Source organism: Neolamprologus brichardi, chromosome 18, assembly GCF_056152115.1.
Source record: "Neolamprologus brichardi isolate AB-2024 chromosome 18, ASM5615211v1, whole genome shotgun sequence".
NCBI lineage: Eukaryota > Metazoa > Chordata > Actinopteri > Cichliformes > Cichlidae > Neolamprologus > Neolamprologus brichardi.
The window spans coordinates 24,413,298-24,429,964 of NC_142121.1; the positions used below are offsets into that span (position 1 = coordinate 24,413,298).

At 45.0% G+C, this 16,667-nt stretch overlaps 1 protein-coding gene across 2 annotated transcripts; it reads left to right on the top strand.

The window, feature by feature from the left end:
* The first annotated feature begins 3,518 nt into the window (after nt 1-3,518).
* cbarpa (CACN subunit beta associated regulatory protein a) lies at nt 3,519-16,008 on the top strand. Of its 2 annotated transcripts, XM_006786627.3 has the most exons (11): nt 3,520-3,652; nt 3,911-4,100; nt 7,369-7,440; nt 10,489-10,634; nt 10,836-10,897; nt 11,010-11,172; nt 11,259-11,439; nt 11,521-11,664; nt 12,027-12,207; nt 12,631-12,835; nt 12,914-16,008. In XM_006786627.3, exons 3-11 carry the CDS (start codon nt 7,393-7,395, stop codon nt 14,802-14,804), a joined length of 3,021 nt encoding a protein of 1,006 aa, XP_006786690.2. In that variant the 5' UTR covers nt 3,520-3,652; nt 3,911-4,100; nt 7,369-7,392; the 3' UTR covers nt 14,805-16,008. The 2 variants fall into 2 exon arrangements, with proteins under 2 accessions (XP_087688464.1, XP_006786690.2); XM_087832338.1 differs by having other exon boundaries at nt 3,519-3,652; nt 11,259-11,664.
* The last annotated feature ends 659 nt before the right edge of the window (nt 16,009-16,667 follow it).

Here is a 16,667-nt window from a genome sequence, read left to right on the forward strand (position 1 = left end):
TACAGTCTGATGAGCACATCAGAGATCTACTTGGGGTTCGGTATGTTGCGTAGGGATACTTTGGCACATAGTCTGGAGCAGTCAGGGATCAAACCACCAACCTTTCAATTAGTGGATGACCTGCTCTACCTGAGATATGTCAGTAAGAGCCTCCAAGAATCTGATATTAGGGTAAGAACATACATCATACAGGGATAATCAGCCATTTATTCTTATGTTTCTCGCATTTAGCAATGATGTAGAATTTCACCGTTCAATCAGTGGGATGGGGCGCTCACAGAGAGCATCCAGTCTGTTTAATATTCGGGTCTCATCTCTGGTCTGGTCGAGGCTGCACCTGTCATGTGATGCACAGCCGAGTGGACTGGCTTGGAGTAAAGTGACGTATGAAGCCGAGGAGTGAAGAGAAATGGAGCTCATATGTGTCTCCTCGCTAAAAATAGCCATACCCACAGCACCCCCGTTTTACAGCCTGCGTCACTGCACTTCCACATGACCTACATCACCTCACACCCTCACTCACCTCTCTCTCCCAAACGCAGCCATGCAGAGCTTCGTTCATCACGTCTTTTCTGCCTGAAAAACCTCAGCATCTCTTGCCGTTCTCCTCTGGTTTCCTTTGCATAGCTGTTTCAGCAGTTACTGGGCTCTCTCTGTGCCTTGTATAACTGATATGAGAAGTTTATGCACAGGAAAACCAGTTTTCTAACCACTGCTGACTTCACTGGAATTTAGAAGGAATCCCATGCTGACCTCTCCCTGATCTTTTCTCCTTTAAATAACTCCCTGAACTTCATGTTCCAGTGATATTTTCATGGAGGATCTGACCTCCCTTTGGAGATTGCGTTCTCCTCCTCCTCCTCGTTTTCTTCCTCGTTTATCTCTCCGTTCACTCCAGCGCTTTGCTGAGAGGAGTGAGATGAGAGAGGCCGCTGCTTTACATTCTTCAGGCCTCACAGAAAACAATTCCACAGGATGTCCTGCTCTTCGGAGCATGCACAGACGCAGCTCTGACGTCAGCCCTCCAAGAACACACACGCACACACACCCACTGCGTCCATCCTCTCTTTCTCATTCCTCCCACCCCAACACGGCCTCTCCTGGCATCATTTCCCAGATGTTTCAGTTCCCTGGCAGGCTGTTTTACCCCTTGTATTTCCTGGAATTTTTTTTTTTTGATAAAACAGTCATACATGAAGAATTTTATCTGAAATATTTTAACAAAGACCTCACTGATCAGCTAAGAAAATCTAGATGGAATGTAGCTTTTAGACGCCACTAATAAGAACGCAATAAAGAAAGAGGGCACTACTGTTTGTTTCATTCATCTGTTGTTGCCATTTTATGACACAGCACAATAAGATCAAGGCCGATTAAGATGCAAAGAAATAACTATTAAAACTACAAGAACAAAAGTGACAAGCAGAATCATAAAACACCATGCACTGAGCAGATCTGGTTTAAAACCATTGAGTCTTTGTTGATTTGTAGCTCCACCTTTCCAAAGCATTTATTAACATATGCCTTAGTTCCCTTTAAGTACACCCACGCTTACTGTGAGGCAAGTCAGTTCCAGTGTACTGTGATCATGTGTAAATGGTGACAGTGTAACCTGTGAAAGGAGGCGTAGTACAGTCTTCCTAGTACAGATTAGAGATAGAACTAAAAAAAGCTAGAAAATCCAAAGATGTCTAACACATTGTACTCAAAGGCCAGTGTTACAGATCTGGCACTGAGCCACTTTGCTATATTCAGTTTTCTTCCCTACTTGTGCAACTTGTTCATTAATTATTATCCAAAACAATCACCATGTTACAAAGATAGCGCTCCACACGTGCCGTTCCCTCTGAGATCTGTCACGTCCGCTGAGTAATTTAACAGCTTTGAAATGCGGAAAACATCTAAAAAAAAAAGTAGAATTTCCTCTTTTCTGCAATAATTTTAGCTGCTGTTCCAACTGTGGAGCTGCTTTAAAATGACTGCTGTCTTATTCTTTATTTCTCAGGATACTGATACTCTCATATCCGGCAGAGAAAGTTATACATTTTTCTTATTTTAATAAGAAAAACTCATGTCCATGATGAGTCTCTCCATATAATTAGGGTTATCTGGCCTTATCCACTGTGCCTCATTGTATATAATGAAAAGTGTATTTACATTTCAAGGGAAGAGCTCTCTCTGGCTTTTTGAGTAATTAGGTTCTTGTTAATGGAAAAAGGGTTTGAGGAGATTAATATATTCCAAAAAAGTGACCTAGAAGAAAAGAGAGAACACATTTAAGACCGTAGCAGCTTAGTCACTGGTGGCAGAGGACACCGTCACAGTTTCCTGTGCCCAACACATTTATGTGTACCGCCACTGAATAAATACATTTTGGTGATTTCAGTCACCCTGAACTGATTTCCCAAGTTGAATTAAATCACTTGTCACGTGTGGTTATTTCTGTCGCTCAGCTTTGAACCAGTTCTCGAAAGTTTTCGGAGAGGCGGGGGAAACAAACCCAACAACAACCCAAAAATAGCTCTTCGGATGTCTAAGTGCCCCCCTGTTTCCTGTTTTCATAGAGGCACAGGTTACACGTCTATTCATTTTGGTGCTGAGGCATTTTCTGTTTGTGCAAAACATCATGCAAGGAGTGCACACTGCAGAGGTTAGAGCTGCAAACTGTGGATTCCATTGTGGGTGCAGATGCAATATGCAGTTTGTAGCCTATATGATGCGAAAACAGAGACAAACACAACAATAAAAAAAAGGGTCATGTAAACAACAAAACCTTAAACTAGCAGATGGATTTACATCATTTGCAAGCACTCTTACGGAGGTGGGTTAACTTAGCAAATTTAGCAAAATGCACCCAAACAATAAACATCACAGATTAAGAGCAACATGAAAAGGAGGGCAGATAAATTCTTTCTGCAGAAAAGCATCCTCACTAGAATCCAAATGTGCAGCAGCTTTCACTGGCAAATAATTTTAGATGGACTAACTCTATTGAATTAGAGTGAAATGAAGCTTTATTTAGCTGTTTTCCCCCTGGACCATCTGGACAAAACCTTCAAGCAGATCTTCCAGTTTTCATTTCTGCAACCCCCCCCCCCCCCCCCCCCCAACCCCCCTCCAAAACAACAAAAACAACAAAACCCAGACAGAATCAAACAGAACAAATTAAAATGAATTAATTAAGTCAAACAAAACATTGAAAAAAACAGCAGTGCAACGCTGCCACCACGTGGCCAAGCATGAGATTACAAAATAAACGTTTTAAGGGGATCCGTCTGCTCCTGCTATAGGACACAGACTCAAATACTGCAAAAAGGGAAACATATTTCAGTGACTTATATAAATATCTGCATCGATATATATATATGGCTCCGATAATTACTGCCCCCCCTCCCTCTCCCTCTCAGTAGATACCATTCATGAGCAGCTGGTGTGAATGAGGACGGGTTTTCTCCTCCATCTCGCATCATCACCACCATCATCACCACTGTCGTCGTCAGTGCCTGTCACGTGGTGCGTCGGGAGCGGGCGGTGGGTGTGTCTAATCGCGTGTGGCTTCATTCATAACTACAGTCTTTATTTGAAGCCCAAATTAAAGTATGCAGACGGGGCAGGCTGCCGGTGGACCGCTTCAAACGGAGTCTACAGCCGGGTGAGTCCGATCCTTGCGCCTCACACACACACACACTGATCAGGTTACACGGACCTACAGCTGTGCTCACGGTTTAATGTGGTACTATTTCATTATGTAATAGGTGGGATAGGTGACACAGCCGACTCTAGATCGCAGCATCTGATTTATTGGGGCATGTCTGAGGCGCGGGCGGGGGTCCTCAGCTGAGCCCCCACACTCCAGCGTGTCCGGCACATCAAGGCTCCTGGGTGACTAATCGTGATTTATTCCCCGCAGGCTGAGATCAGACGTCGCAGGGATATGGGGCTGTCCTGATCCGCGGGTTTTCGGAGGAGAGGGGAAGATGCTGCCGAGGCTGCTGCTGCTGCTGATGCTGAGGCTGCTGAGCGCCGCCGGCTGCAGCGGATCGCTGTAGTCGGGCTCCACAGAGCGGAGCGAAGCACCGTCAACGACGCCTGTATAGAACGTAAGATGCATCACATCTGGAGCACATCATCGTGCAGTCACACGTCAGACTGACATCCATTACCCGCCCCCCTTCCTCCTTAGTCCGGACAGTATTTATGAAAGTGACACCATCCGCTCCATTACCGTGACATAAAGTACACCAAGACGTCGTCAAAGATGATGTTACATTCTAACATGACTTCAGACCCTGGGACTAACACGCGCACGCACGCACGCGTTGGATTAGGTTATATTTTTTGCCACCAGTCGGGGTCAGTGTTTTAAACTTCAGCTTCAGTATTTACCGACAAAATGATGGTGAAGCTGATGCACTGCTACTAGATTACAATTACCAATACTATAGCGCCGAAAATTATTTTTTAAAAGATCATGATAATAATAACAATAATGACATTTTCCAAACCTGACTGGAGATTCACGGTTGCTCCAGCTTCTAAAACTCAATCAATCCAGTATTTTAATAAATATGTTAATAACTAGACTTGACTTAATTTGTGAAATTAGTTTAAAAGAGCCCCGTGGATTTGTCTGGATGTAATAATTGAATACACAGAGAATGTAAGAGTGATCCTTCAAGGATACATTTTAAAACCATCATCCAAAGTTCATGACTGCCTGTTACGTGATCAGCAGAAAGAAGACAGATGGTTTCCAAAAAAACATCTGGAGTTATAATTAATCTAATTAATTATCTGTAAACACACACACACACACACACACACACACACACACACACACACACACACACACACACACACACACACACCATTAAATGCCCACTTTAACCTCATTCCATCTCAAAAGTCTTCCTGAGATGAAATCCTCATGTCTGTTATGGGGATCTGATTTTTTGCCCACATAAAGAAGACCCGTGTCTCCCTCAGTGTACATCTCACCAGTGATTAAGGTCCCCACACTATACCCCGACTGCTCTCAAGCACATTTTGACAAATGCCAAGCGTTCACTGAAGATAATTCGACAGCAGAAGAATGGGCCGTGTGTGTCTGTGTGTAGTTCTCGCCTCAATTCAGAGCTGCGCTCACATCATCGTTACCTCGAGCTTGTTGGTTTGTATGAGCTCTTACATAAAATATGGCTCTCACATGGTGAGGGAATGTGCGGCGGTGTTATCAGCATGTGTGAAGAATGCGGTCTTGAGCCGATGTTACACAAGCTGAACTCTGTGTAAATATTAATGGGGTGTCAGCTCCTCTTCCTTTGCTCGCACCTTTCTGCAGGAGAGGTTAGTTTACCAGATGTGAGCAGATGTTTGGGAGCTTTAGCTGAGAGACATTTGTGAGGGGTTTTGTGCCATTTCGGTGAATGTCAGCTAATCTCAGCAAAGCAGTCGACCCAGTCAACTGTCAGGCTTACATTCTTGGGGATGTTAAAGAGTAATTACTCCAGTTTTGCAATATCCAGCTCAGCTGACTTGTTTTGGAGGTTATTAAAGTCTGATGAATTCATGTTATCTCCATGATCTGTGGCTGCTGGTATGCAAACAGCCTTCATTACTAACCAGCGTATTTCAAGTTTGAGGGGTGTGGATGAGCTCCAGGAGGAATTCAAAAGAAGATTCTGCTGGAGTGCATTTTCTAGCCTAAAAGTCTGCAGCATCAAGCACCGGAGCCAGGGTTTTTAGCAATATTGAACTCTGTAGATTTCCATATTTTTCATCTTTTCAGTTTCTTCAGAAACCTCGCTTTTGGATTCCCTTGCTGCCTTAAAACCCCACCGTGTGCCATTTATCTATAATTACCACAAAGTCCGGCTCAAATTGTCAAAATGCCAGCTTTCAGAAACAGCTCTGATTGCGTGACGCACCACAAATGCACTGTAGCCGTGGTGTGCATCTTCATCTTATAAAGACATTAAAGCTGAACTATCAGGTTCTCTGCCAAACCATCAGCCCGCACACGCATCCCCAAATTATTTCCAGGCAGTGAGTAACAATCATCACCCTAATGATATGAAGATGTAGCTGCACATTGCTGCTGTGTCATTCTCAAATTGTCTTTCATTTGATGTGGACATGACAACAGATAACATCCTGTGGTAAAAGTACGGCTGCGAGTACATCTGTGCGTGCAAGTGAGATGTGATGACGCATAAGTTGTGAGTTCTGCGAGACAGAATTACAATAGTGGTTTTAAATGGCCCATTTGTCGGGTACTATTTTCAGCTGTGCATTAATACTCTCTGGGTGCTCTCATTAATATTTTACAGCACTGATGTATGTGGTATTTAAAATAAACTGCCATATGCTGACTGTAAAACAAGAGCACATCACACTGTACAATGCTGTGGCTCTCTCAGGTGTTTTTGATGGTTATAAAGTAGAGTTATGTGGCTCAGAGGCTTATCCTACCCTGTAAAAGTCTTGAGTCACCCTTCATTTCTTTTGGTTTTGGTATGAAAATGGGAAATAGATGCAGCAATATACTGAAACAGACTGAAGCGGTAGCTGGTGTAGGATCCGACCCCTACTTGCTTTACCTATCTCCTAACCTCCTCCACACTAAGTGACAACAGTTTCCATTCTGATGAAGCTTCAGTGAACAGTAGATGGATCAACTGAAGGATCAGATGCATCTTTGAGGTCTTGTGTCATGTGTTTGCTGGATTTTCTTTCTCATTTCTTAAGGACATGACTTGCAGACATTATTTATCTGCTGTATATAGTTTTGCAGTCCTGCAACTTCTTCGTTTGTCCTCCAATTGTCCAGTTTCCTCACATTTTTAATGACACTCTGCAGACCATGCTGAGATATGCCAGGTTTTCAGCTGAAATTGGAACAAACAATGTGTAAAGAAATAAGGCGTTACTCAAGACTTTATGCACTGTTTATTTGTAAATGTTATGATTAGTGAGGGCTTTGACATTTTCATATCCTTAGCATATCTTTAAAACTCCTTGGTCCAACAGGCTAGCCAGTCCCAAATATTTTTATTTTGCAGTCTTGATAACTAACCCGTTTCAGTGTTTGGGGTGTATACCAGTATTATAAAAGTTGCGTGATCAGAGCACCCTGCAATGGAGTTAAATTCCCAGCCTAAATGATTGTTTCAGCCCAGTCTTGTGGGATCTTTCCACACCGGCTTAGTTCTGGATTCGATGACCACGAGAAAACGACTGCGCATCTTACCAGTGATCACACTGTTTACACCTAAGACTTTTCAGCATAACATAACAGGAATTGTGTTGCTGTCTAGTAAGAAGCGTCAGCTCAGTGTGTGACATGCTTCACTTTCTCATCCTCTGCAGGGTTTACTCACACCGACCTTTACCATGAGCAATGATCTGCCTGTTCTGACAACTCTGACTGAGAGCTCCACTGTGAGTACTGTCAACACCTTTGACATAAACTGGTCAGTGCGTCCACTGGTGCTGTGCTCGGCAAATTTCAGTATTGATCTAATAGCAAGTAAACACAGGGCCAATATGACTGAAACCAATGCTTTCAACTTATAAAGACAGCTTATGTAGGGGAGAGCAGTGTGTCATGATTTGATGAATCACTAAAGCATGTCATGCTAGTATCGATCCGATACCAACACCAGCATTCATCTGTATCAATTTAAAGCAATATTTGAACTGAATACAAGCTACTGCTGGACATAGATGGGTAACATCCTCTTGACTTACTGTCACCTGATTCAGCTGTATTGTTAATAAACACTGAAGCCGAATTTGACCAGAATAGGAACTGAAATCTTTAACAAACTGAAGTAATAAAGTAGATTTTGTTCTTTCTTGGCAACTAGCGAGATACCGGCAGACTAATGGCTCAGAAAGGTCGAGCCTCTGTGTGACATAAAGGACAGTTTTCCCTCTCTCTTGTCTGCAGTGGACGAGTTGGCAAATATAACATTAGAAAACATTAGAAAATATCACTAAAATACATTATTATTACTACTTTATTACTATAGTTATTTTTAGGCGTTTGGACCCTAAAAGGGTCTAAACTCACATGAATCATCAGCCCTTTCTGGTTTAATAAGCAGATAATGACGTTAGATTGAGCCTGTGATTGAAGCTGACCAAGACTGATTGAGGCTCGTACAGAAGAACCTCTGAGATCATAGTGGAGGCAGTGAAAATCAGCTGTCTTTGCTCTTTTCAAACGTGCACACGCCGTTTTCTAACAGGCCGTTGCTTTTCTTTGCCTCATGTTCGGAGTAAACTGGATATATTTGGGGGTTGGCTCGCTCTATTGACAACAACTTTAAATAGGCAGCATCAGGCTTCGGGTTTGCTTTAATAACCTTGCTGCTGCTCCTATTAAGGTCATCATCTAAAAGTTGGAGCTTCTCCACCTCACAGTTAACTCTAAAGCTCCATAATGGCCATCTGTCACACTTTCCTGCTGAATTAAAAAACACAAAGACTTGCAGCAGATGAATATTCTGCATGTGATGCAGGGTGGAGGAAAGAGAAACCAATTATTTTCCCTGCTTTTTGAAGCTGACATGGGAAGAAGAGCCAGGAAAGTCTCGGTGCGGTGTGCGGATGGCTCATGTGCGTTGGCATCCTCCTCCTCCTCCTCTTCCTCCTCCGATTTCCATTTTTAGCCTGCAGAGGCCTCATTTCCCCTTCATTGAGAAGAGCTGGGAAATTGAATTAAGGGTCTCGCTGACGTTTCGATTAGCATCCACGGGCTCACTCAGCCAAGACAGAGTATTAATCCGAAGAACGCGGATGTACACAAGTGTGCGTCTGGATAAGAATCACTGTGAGGAACTTAAGAGAGTCTTTCAGTGTTAATTCCACTCATTAAATATTACAGCGCTTAGCTGACCGCCTAATGCCGGAGAGAGAGAGAGATCCCTCAGTGCTGTGAAGCTCAAGGGGAGAAAAATCAATTACTGAACTGTGCAGCCACCAGTTCACTGCAACACAACGTAACAACAGAGATACTGCATGTAAGCGTGTGCCTTATTGTGCTTCTGAAGGAAGGAGTTATGAGCTCCAGCTATGCCATGTGAATACAAGCGGTGCAGATTAACTTCATGTTGCGCAACCCAAATGGGAGAAGAGTACAGAGAGTACCAGTTTGACGGGTTTTTAGTGAGACCCTTTGTATTCGTAAAAAGGGAGAAATTCAGATTTTTAAACTTGTTACTGTCAGCAGTAACACTTGTTTTTTCTTGAAGTACAAAAATAGCTTTAGTGTTACTGTTTCATTGGTATTTGATTAACACTGCTTTTCCATTTGCACTTTTCTCTAATATTTGTTAATAAACAATGAGATGAATTAAACTGGTCACTGGATTAAACCACGAGTCGGTAAAGTGACCCCAGCCTTTCTGTGTGCTTTGTCATCTTCTTCAGTCTCAGCTGTAACAGACATGCACACTACTGATGAGTTTCAGTTCAGATTGAGACTAACAAATCAAAAAAATGACCCTGTCATTACGGTGTCATAAGTTGGTTGTTACACTAAAACTTTCAAATGTAAAGCTACTCGTTATGTGGAACGGTACTTATTAATATTACACTGATGTATATAAAGTGGGTCCATGGTGTAAATGTTAACACATTTGCCACACACATGTCAAAGATTCCTCTGAGTTTTTGTGACATGGTGTGTTATCCTGCTGGAAGAAGCCATCAGAAGATGGAAACACTGTGGTCATGAAGAGACGGACTTGATCAGCAACACTCAGGTGCTCATTGGACAAAAATATCCCCCACAGTATTACATCAGCAGCAACATGAGCTGTTGAGAAAAGGCTTGAGCTTTCATGTGGTTTGCACCAAATTCTGATCCTACCATCAGGAAGTCCATGTGAGCTGTAGCTTTAGTTTCCCATTCTCAGCAGACAGGAACCTGCTTCTGTTGCTACGACGTGTTTAGAGATGCTCTTGTGCACAGCTTGGTTGTAAAGAGGGGGTATTGGAGTTATTGCTGCTTTCCTACCAGTTCAAATCAGTCTGGCGATGCTCCTTGGATATTTTCTCTTTTTAAAAACACTTTCTGTAAACTCTAGATCATGTGGGGGAAAAAAATCAGTAGATCAGCAGTCTGGCCCCAGCAGCTACGACGGCCACTTAAATCACCTTGTTTCGTTATTCTGATGTTCAGATTGAACTTCATCAGATCGTTTTGACAACATCCACATGCCTAAAAGCACTGAGTTGCTTCCATGTAATTGATAATGCAAATATCTAGTCGTCCAAGCAGTTGAACAGGTGTAATTTTATTTATATTTATTTTATGGAACTTATCCAACTTTGAAAACAAAGCTTGATTTATTGATTTAAGAAAATATATTTTTTACTATTTGATTAATATAAGCAAGATGTTATGGCTGATGGCCCCTCTGAAATGAATAAAGGTTTGACCAAACGTGCCACCCTCTTTTCACGATTGCCTCCCATCAGGATGTGCCGGTGTCGGCCGGTCAGGTAGAGAACTATGTCCTGCTGTTGGTGCTGCTGAGCGCTTTCGCCGGGGGGATGCTGGTCCTGCTCTCCCTCCTGCTCCTCTTCTGTCACCGGTGCTGCATGGGTGGGCGACGCTACTCCAGGTGAGCGCTACCTTGCAAAGTGACACACTGCGTGGGGACTAGCAGGTCAGGCTTGCCTCGACGGCACTCGGGGATTACAGGGGCCGATGTGATTATGACCGCCGTGGATTAAAGCTGAAAATGAAATGGAAAGCTGCGAGGTGACGCTGCGTTTTTGCTTCTACGAGAGAGATCTGAGTAAAACTCATTTGCCTCTTTCAGAGCGAGCGATGACCCTGAGAAGACAAACACCACTTATGCTGAGGATTCTCAGCCCACGCAAGGTCAGAGCTGTGTAAATTTTTCACGTTCTTGTTTTTTTCCTTTCGGTCCGCTGTCGTCAATAACTCCATTATTCCTCTCCCTTGCTGTGTCCTTGTTGTCTTTGTCACTCAGAAATCACCATTCGTCTCGATGAATCAGATGCCCTCTCAGCATCGAGCTGTCACGATGGAGAGTCAGAACGATTCATCTCCACCGGGTCCACGGGCCGCAGAGTCTCCTTCAATGAGTCTGCACTTTATGAACAGGAGAAAACGACTCAGGACAAAGGACGCAGGTACAGCTCAACTGAGCTTGGGATTTTTTATCACTTAGATAAGCCGTTTGATGCCATGAGCTCAGGTGCTCAATCTTTATGTTCAGGTACACCCTGACCGAAGGAGACTTCCACCACCTGAAAAAGGCCCGGCTGACCCACCTTCACCTGCCTCCGGCACCATGTGACCTAAAAATACTCACCATCATGGAATGCGACTCAACAGAGAGCAGCACCATAAACATCAGTGAGACAGCAGCTCCCAAGCTACCCCTCACCATCTACCAGGTATGCTTGAAATCACACATTGTTCAGTCACTGGAGCAGACTCTCTCAAGGATAACATGCGATTCAATTCTTTCTCTCCAGCCCGCTAAGAAGAGAGTCTCTGACTGGATGGGCCAGAGCCTCAGCGGGGGTCTGCCAGGAGACCGACACCACTCCGTCATCCTGGACGAGGGGCCCAGGCAGTCTTTATCAGCCATGAAACCACAGCACACACGTTCTCAGACAGTGAGTTTGACTTTTATTCACCTCCCACTGAGAATAAAAGAAATAGGTGGGTCTTAATAAGTCTTAAAATTTCCTAATAAGCCTGCATTCAGTAAAAGGCAGGAATACAGTGTACAATTCAGTGCAGATTCATCTGCTTTCATCAAACATTAACAGAGCTGTGAAAATCAGCTGCCACGGGCGCTGAAAGCTGCTGATGCGCTTTGACATCAGTCATCACTGCTACTCAGTGACAAAATGACAAACTGCTGTCCCCCGAGGACTTTGCCTCTGCCCATCATAATCCATCTTAGCTCTCCCGCTTCAGCTCCTCCTTAATGTGTCACCACCACCCTCCCCGTCCTCCTCGTCTCTTCTGCCAGATGGAGGCTATTGGCGACAGGGGAGAGGCCGAGAGCGAGACGAGTCAAACTGTGGGCCAAGCTTCAGTTCTGCATTTCTTCTCCAAACTGCGGCGTCACGCCAGTCTGGAGGGGGCAGGGCCTTACTTCAGGAGGTGGAAGTTTGACACCACGCATCGTGCTGCAAGTCTCGATGCCAAAGGTTTGTGTGCATGCCAGAAATGGATCACTCAGACATGGTTAGTTCAGCCAGGGCACGAAATCAGTCACAGTTATAATCCTGACAAATACGCTGGATTCAGTTATGATGACTAAAGTTGGTGGTTTGACCCGTGGTTAGTCCAGTCTGCATGCCAAAGATAGTGAAGCCCGTGTGGCTACAAATGTTATTATTTTAGATAGATAGATAAGGATCTGTTGTCACTGATGCTCTGCTCCGTCTGGGAATCGTGCTCTCATGTATGCATGTGGATGGACAGAAAAGTCCCAGATCAGAGCCATGCTGCCAAATATGTATTACTGCTGATGGGAATATTATGCTTCTTTTGACTTTAGCGGCCCTGACTGAAATAAGACTGAAAGCGTGGGTAAGGTCTAACCTTCTTATCATATGAATTTCTCACAGGGTCCCCCAAGAGAAGGCCCTTTCAGAGACAGAGAGCAGCCAGTGAAACCACTGATCACGCTGAAGACGATTCCTCTCCTCTCCGAGATGAGGCCATTGAATCTTTTCCAAATACACCCATCCAGTCCGGTGGCCTCCAGTCACTCTCTGCAGAGTCTCTCTCTCATCCCCAAACTACACCCACATCTTCAGTCTTCCTTAGCAGGTACACCCCTGCCCATAATACCATGACTTAACACCATGCAATTCACAGAATTGTCTGACAGTTTTCCCATCTGTGCAGGCTTAATCTGGAGGCCATGGTGGAGGTAGGTGGTAGCAGCACCAGGAGAGAAGAGTTCAGTTTGCCACCAGATCGCTGCCTCGCCCAGAGGCAAGAGGAGGTTACAGTTAATGGAACAGGAACACTGAAAGAGGCAGTCGTAGGAACAGCAGCAGGATCGGGAGGAGACGGGCTGGAGTCAGCGGACGAAGATGAGTTGTTTGGGACGCAACAAGAAGCTGTCATTCCGGAAAGGTTTGAAGACATGTTGAGGAAAGACGCAAAAACAGATGGTGCGATGGCAGACGCAAGGAAAAAGAACGAGGTAGAGCCAGATGATGGAGACGAAGTGGTGTTGGGGGCAGAAGCCAGACAAAGGACCGACTCGGGCTCATCGCTTTCCTTCATGGTTCGCCAGGAGAGCCTGGAGGCACCTCCTTCCTTGTACAGAGACATTTGGAGCTTGCGAGCCTCTCTGGAGCTGTATGCCTCCTCAGACCAGAGCAGCACAGACCGGGAGTCCATCCGCAGCGATGCGGACAGCGTGTCATCCCTTGGCGGTGCAGGAGCTCGTTCTGGCCTCGACAGCTGCTTGTCCCAAGACCTGGATGATGAGCCTGAAGGAGATGGGGAGGGAGAGGGATTGGAAGGGGGAACCAGAGGGGCATTGGGTTTAGACAGTGAGATGGGAAGTGGACCTGGGGGAGAGGGTGAGGGGGGGAACAGAAAGCTCCTTCAGATGGACAGTGGTTACGCCTCCATCGAAGCTCCATCCAGGGCTCCTGAGGAGATGCGACTGTTTGGGACTCCCGGTGCCTCACGAGGGAAAACGGCATCAGAGAGGAGGTTGTTTTTCACCAACTCCGGTAGAAAGGGTTCAGTATGTGAGAGCATCGAGGCCAGGCTGTTTCAGGAGGAGCTGGAGGATGAGATGGCAAACAGCACCGAGCCAGAGGAGAAACTAAAGGAGAAACCACAGAGCGGCAGCCAAACTCTCACCCTCCAAGATTCACATCAACCTCTGAAATCTCTTCACCCTCAGAAATCTCCAGAATCGCAAACACAGCTGATGTCTCCACTTGTGAAAACAATCCCACAGCCCACCAGTCCTCACCGAACACATCTCCGCCGCCGTGACTACAGCATAGATGAGAAGACGGACGCCCTATTTAACGAGTTCCTTCGCCACGACCCACGGTTCGACCAGCAGGACTCCCCGTTACGTTCCAGGCACCGATCCAGAGTTCACCTCCGGAAACAGTGGCAAAGACATAAGCAATACAGCGATCCTGGCTCGAGCTCTGGGGGAAGATACTCCCCGTCTTTGGAGAGGCAGAGGTTCACGCCGCTGAGGAGAGGGGACAGCGCTGGTTACCCTCTGGACACCAGATACCACAGCACCCTCTCGCGCATCGCAAGTGCTGCTGATGAAGAAGCCAGCGAGGTCGCGGCTTCTGAGGAGGCAGCAAAGGAAAGAGCAGAGAGCGCAGATCCATCACACGAAGGCGCAGCAGAGGATTCCCCACAAAGCGCTGCCAACAAAACATCCGAAGGAGACGAGGCAACAACAAAGAGCAGCTCTTGTTGTGCAGCTTCAGCTGGCGAGACCGATGGCTGCCAAGCCTCTGCAGAGAGACAGACAGCAGAAAGCACAACTCGCCAGTCTGTAACCACTGTGCCTGCACAAAAGAGCTTCATGGACCCAAGAGTTGACAACAAGAACAACAACAGCAGTCAGGCTATCCTATCAGAGGTCTCCCTGCAGGCACAGAGCAGTCTGACAGACAAGCTGGCTGTGTCAGTGGAAGAGAGGCTTTACAGCGGCCTGCGCAGCACAGAGATCAGCCAGGGGGAACCGGAGCGTGTGCTCACAGTGGCTCGCACAGCCTCACCTGGATTCAGTCCCACGTAACTTGTTAACGTCTGTTTTTCAGTCTGTTGTCTATAGAGCGCACACCCAGATAAACGGGTCCACAACAGTTCAAACATCCTCGTGTTTCAGATGTCTTAAAAAAAAAAAAAAAAAAAAGGACGGAAGTACCTTCTCGCTCAAGCATTTCCATTCTCTGTCACTGTGATGCCCATGTGACACGTGATAATCCCTTCCATTGGTAATCATGGGGGGAAAAAAAAAAGAAATAAAGAATTGCACTCAACCTATCATAAGAAAACCTACATATTTTCAGACTTAACTGTGAATTCTTGGCATGCTACCGTAGGTCCGAACATCATCATATGTGAATACTGTACAGTTTACAAAAAAGCACTTTGATGGGAAGAAAGACAATGATGGCGTTTGTTCCCCCTCATTTAAAAAACCATATCCTCCTCAAGTGTCCTTCTTGTCTCGACCATCATGAGGTTAAATGTCTGTGTGAGCTGTTGTATCAGAACAATGCTGACCATGTTGAAAAAGAAAAAAAGAAACAGCGTAACAATTCTTCAGTGCTTGCAGCCCTCTCTTTCATGAACATGTCTTAAAAGTAAAAACAGATGGGAAGCACAATCCAGTCAGCAGGCGTTTTTCCATCCTCATATTTTACCCGTTTTTATTCTTGTTAGCCATCTGTCCCCTGTGCATCAATCAGGTTGTGTCCGGGAGGAGTGGCGTGAGTGCTGCTGAGGGAAGACTGACAGATGATGCTTAAATAGTGACACAGTAGCCTCTCAGGCTTTTAGACAGATGGTTTGGTGATGGGAGAGCCGATGCTGTGAGGCACGGGAGGTTGAAATAGCTCCTGCGACGTTGTCTGTCAGAAAGGCAGTGTGTGCTTCCAAATAAAAGTTTGGTGATTTACTGCATTTCTCAAAATCAGCAATGGAAGTAATCTTACTAAAAAATGAAGGCCGGGTAGGCGAAGTCAGATTATTTTATGCCACAGAGCTCCATATTTGTTGTCTAAACATTATTACATAAACATCAGTGAGTCACACTGTTGGACTGTTCTGTCATTACAATGAGAGCAGCTACCGAGCCCCGCAGACATCATCCTGCTGCCATAAATACAACGCCGAGCACCAAATGCATCATTCTCCAGCTGAACGCTGCCCTGCCAACGCTCGGGAAAAAAAGCGCTGTTTACACTTGAGAGATACTCGCTTCTTTGCCAGAAAAATCTCAGCCCAATGACTTTAACCTGCATCGCACAACCATCGTAAATCTAAGCAACCCATCCAGCTGGGTAGAAAGTGACGTGCGGCTTAATTATGCAGTCAGAGAGTCTCAGAGACATCTTCTGGTGGAAGTGGTTTAATACTTAAGGCAAAATTTAACAGCTAATCTTAAGATGAGAGTCCATGGGAACAAGCGTAATTATCCTCAAAGCTTTAAGAATATTAAATGCTCGCGTATGAACTGTACAGCAAACTCTCTTAGCTGATAACTGGTTTTCATGAGCTTTTCATCCAGCTAAGGGATTTTAAACTAGTCACACAATCCCGATGTTTGGTTTAAATAATCTTTTTTTGTGTTGTTGTACTAAACTCGTGGGAATTTTTTTTAAAAATTTCCTGTGAAACTACAATTTGCATCTTTAAGGACATGTTCGTTGTCAATATATCACATTTTGTTTCGTTCAGTTCATGAGTACATCACCTCCCTTAGGAGAACCAGAAGAGACGCTACAGCAAGGAATTGATCTAATATGGAAAACTAATTATCAGGTTTTCCTCTCCTGCCTTCAGTTTGTACTCTTTGTTTTGCATTCATGTGAGAAATACTTCATTTTCTAATGCGTGATGAAGACTGTCAACTGGGAAATGAAACGGTAGGTAC